The sequence below is a fragment of the Acanthisitta chloris genome, unplaced genomic scaffold (genome assembly GCF_000695815.1).
Source record: "Acanthisitta chloris isolate BGI_N310 unplaced genomic scaffold, ASM69581v1 scaffold10134, whole genome shotgun sequence".
Lineage (NCBI taxonomy): Eukaryota > Metazoa > Chordata > Aves > Passeriformes > Acanthisittidae > Acanthisitta > Acanthisitta chloris.
Window position 1 is genome coordinate 6,906 of NW_008668766.1, and position 4,158 is coordinate 11,063.

Genomic DNA, 4,158 nt, shown 5'->3' on the forward strand with positions numbered 1-4,158 from the left:
CTGTGCTTAAAACAGTCCTTGAGACATTAATTTCCTTGATAGAGCTTGTCTTCTAAAATGATCTTGTTAGTATAATCTTCACTGAGGGTCCCTAATGCAGCATTTCTAGCAAGGGTCATTTAAACTGGTGTTTCTAGTTAAATTATGAGGAACATAGCAGTAATTGCCCCACATTCAGAAAACTTCCATAAAACTGGATCATTTGGCCATTTGTCATTAAGGGAAACCTGTGATGTACTAAACTGCACTTGATAGTCTCTCTGAGGTTTGGTAGACATAAGGGGTAGGACAAAGTAGACTCTGTACTTGGTGAATTAAAAGGAGATACTGTACTAGAGAATTCTAGCTCTGGGTAGGAGGTATCAGAGGCAGAAGAAGTGCAGGCTCAGTCAGGTCCCCCTAAAGGCTTAAAAGCTGGTCCAGTGAAGGACAAATTCACACACCTCCCAGGTGTGAACACTAGCAGAGGTTTGGGGGTTTTAACATGACAAGGAAATGAATCTCTTGTGCTCTATGTCTGGGCTGAGGTGGAGTAAGGAAAACAGGGAGCACACGAAGAGATGAACAGTATTTGAAAGGCTGTTGGCTAAGGAAGAGCTGGACAGACAAGATACCGAGCACAAGTGATGTCAACATGAAGCAAGCAGTGACTGGACAGAAGCTAATGAACCAGAGACATAATCCTTGGCAAGTCTTAACTTGAACATTTTTCTCCTACAGCTGCTCAGTCTGAAGATTTAGTAGATAAAGTCATAAAATGTATTGTCAATGACAAATTATTCTCCTCCTCCTAAGGTCGAGATATTTCTTCCTTCTCTTCTTCCAGACAACTCTTCAATCTTTCTTCACACAAGAGGCTTTCAGAAGGCAACATCCTCATTCAGATGAGCTGGTTTCCACTTGTCCAGACATCCTGGGCTCAGGAGCAATTTTAGGTTGCCAACCCTATCAATGCCCATGTGAGAGAGGATGCTTAGCCCTGCCCCTTCCAGCAGTGACTCACCTGTACACTGGAGTCTTGGACCAGGCAGAGCTGCTCCTGTATCTTCTGGAGCTCCTCCTGCTGCCACCTGATATTGGCCTGCAGGATCCGTGTCCTCTGCTCCAGCTGGTCCTTGATGGTCTGGAACATGCTGAACTGTGCTGAGAACTGAAAAAAAAAGGGAGGTTGAAACAATCAGTCACTATAATACAAACAGGCCTCAATAGAACATTGTTCTGTAAGAACTAGTTGGTTTCTTGATTGTAAAGCACAGCCAAAGCATCAAAAAAAAGTGCTTGCAATATCCTAATATTTAGGCACAGATAAATCTTGTTTAACTTCAATTTTAGGCACATATAATAAATCCCCTCAGTTAGAATGATCTGCTTACAACTGACCCTGTTGTGTTGTAAGAGCTGTTTTTGAGAGTGTGCTACCTTGAAATATCGAGAGCATCTTAACTGGATGGCAAATGAGTGCATTACTTTTATTACACTGTAGTTTGGAGCCCTTAGAGTGGCATAACTGTGTATTCCAGGTATGTTTGAACTGATGCTTTCCTTTTCCTGCACGGAAATGGCAGTGCTGCAATGGTTTATTCTGCTGATGACTGACTAAGGCATTGCACAACAGACCACAATAAGCATTTTCTAGATTTGTACAGCTGAGTAGTACTTAAGCTATAAGAAATACTCATTCAGTTATTTTAAAATGGGATGCAAAATGAATAGCTCAGCTTAGTGGGTGAAAGGCTGTTCTAAATAGCAGGATAAAATGGAGATCCCTAATCAAGGTCAAGAAGAAAGTGTGACCTCCAACAGCAGCAATACCTGGCATAAAATGGGATAATTCAAGAAGAGTGGAGGGGACAAACACAGCAATAAATCCCTAGTTTTATTTGCTGTTTTCAGGTATGATTCAAAGTTCACCAAAGTTAATGATTGCTTCAATAGGCTTTGGAACAATTGCTTTGCATGAGCTTATATTCCAAAAGTAAAAAACAGTCTTTGAAAAACACAAGCAAAAACAACTTAAAAAAAAATTCTGAAAGTTTTTATGTAATCAAGGTATCCAAGATCTCTCCGAAAACATAAGGTGCTGTGAGTGTCCAGGCAAAAGAAACACATTAATTTTGCTGTGACTTGACCATGGTGCTCTGTTCCTGCAGTTATTCCAGTGGCTCTGTGCTAGTGGGTGAGCTGATGGACACTGCTGGAACCTTCCTGCTCCATGGTGCACTGCCTTACACCATTCCTAGCTTTCTAATAGGAAAACAAGAATGGAACCAGATGGGAATTAAGGGGTGCTCTGGTGCTAGCAACACTATATAGCTAAATGAAATTTTTGTCTACTTCAAGAAGTCTAAATGTGACAGGTCAGATTTGTATCAGCTAACTGCTTCACCTTAAACATGTGAGAGTACCTTACATTCCCTCTAGCAAAGGTGAAATCTCTAAGTCAATGATTGCCTTTAGGAGAGGAACAATGAGAACTTCAGAGGGTTTATTTGTATTTAACAGGCTGAGAGTGGCTTTGCCACACAATCCAGGAGGTCACTGCACAAGGAGTGGTGGCAAGGTGGAGTTTCATGGCCAACCCTGCTGAGGGGCAAGGAGGGCTGCTAAGGTGGCACCTGCTGGTGGCAGAGGCTCTCAGAGTCCAGAGGCATCTTTGAATGCTCAGAGTCTGCCCAAGGAGGGGACATGAGCCCTTGGCCTGTGCTGTGATTCACAGAGCTTTTGCCTTCAAACAGCAGTTCTGTCATCTGCAACCAGGTCCTCTGCCAGAGCAGAAAACTGGTGTCAAAGCTCCCAAAGAGAAGTTGGTGTTTCTTCTAATTGGTGTTAAAGGGGAGAAGCCAGAGCAGGGTCTGTCTTTTTCTAGTCCATGTATAAAGCATTGACCCGAGGAATGGTTGAGTGGGAAGCTCAGATGTTTGGGAACAAGTGACTCAAAGGGGGATCCAGTGCTGCCTGTTGTAGCCAGACCCCATGTTTCTGGAGTCCCAGCTACCCTGATTTTAGGAGTGGGATGATGCTATGTAACCACAGCTTGCTTAGAAGAGATGCAGCTAATTCCTGCTTTAACCTGGGTCTGTACAGAATGATTTTTAAAAAAGACAAATCTTGTAACCTAATTATCTCTATATGAACTCTTTCAGTGAAGACTGCTCTTAAATTTTTTAAAGGGTCCTTATCAGAAAGGAATTAAAAACACTTCTAGCCAAAAGCTTCATTTTAACTGATGACAGACTTTTCATTAACATGCAAAGTCCTTGAAGACACTTTGGGAAAGAAACCTGATTTTTCTTCAACAGATAAGAAATCAGAAACCTGATTTTTCTTCAACAGATAAATGTAAGGAATTTTATAACAGGTAATTTATAATCATTTTATACTTCAATAAGAAACAAAATCCATTTCCAGACCTTAGTTTTACATTTGCTTTGCAAAGTTGCACACGGGAATATATTGCTGATGATTTAAAATTATTATTCTTTAATTTTTGGGGGACAGGTTCTTATATTTAGTGTATTCATCTTGTATTGTCTTTTTGTTCTCTTTTTCACATGCTTTTTGTATTAATACACTTAACAATCAGCTGGTAGACTGGAGTGAAAGCCATTACAGAAGAAGACAAGGACTTTTCTCTTTTCCTTTTTTCCCTTTCCCACTCTAACCCTCAAATTGGTGATAACTTGTGCCATGACCCCTATGCTTACAGAGCTCCTATTGTTTTTGTACAACGAGACACTAACAGCAATTGACCTGCACCAGAGAGTATTTATCTCAAGATCATTAACCGCTCTCCTAATTAAGGAAGAAATCTGTAATTGTATCATAAATTAAAAGAGCTTAACACAAAACATTCCACGGAAAACACTGCATAGCTTTAACTCTGCCATTGGCATCAGTGAAGTTGCTCTTCATCTCACTCAGATATGTACAAATGCCCACAGAACTCTCAGAAAACTGCATGTAATAAAGTGCCAACTTTCCAGATACAGTCAAGCATGGAAGAGTAAACCTGTGAGATATCTATGACTGCACCAGTTTCATCAAGGTTTGTTAATGCAGACAAAAAACTCCTCACAAAACCCTCAGCAGTGATTTTAGTCTGTTTTTTTAAAACAAGTAATAAAGTGATGCACTTGGGATCATGTCAGATGCTCTGGT

The 4,158-nt window shown here is 40.7% G+C and overlaps 1 protein-coding gene across 1 annotated transcript in view; it reads right to left on the minus strand.

Moving 5' to 3' along the window:
* LOC103800681 (neuronal PAS domain-containing protein 2) overlaps positions 1-4,158 on the minus strand; it is a gene marked incomplete at both ends in the record, with an annotated part of 21,410 nt that overhangs the window by 5,513 nt on the left and 11,739 nt on the right. Inside the window, one exon of the mRNA XM_009073066.1 lies at positions 1,004-1,150. Coding sequence (XP_009071314.1) covers positions 1,004-1,150 — 147 coding nt within the window. The remainder of the gene's footprint in view (positions 1-1,003; positions 1,151-4,158) is intronic.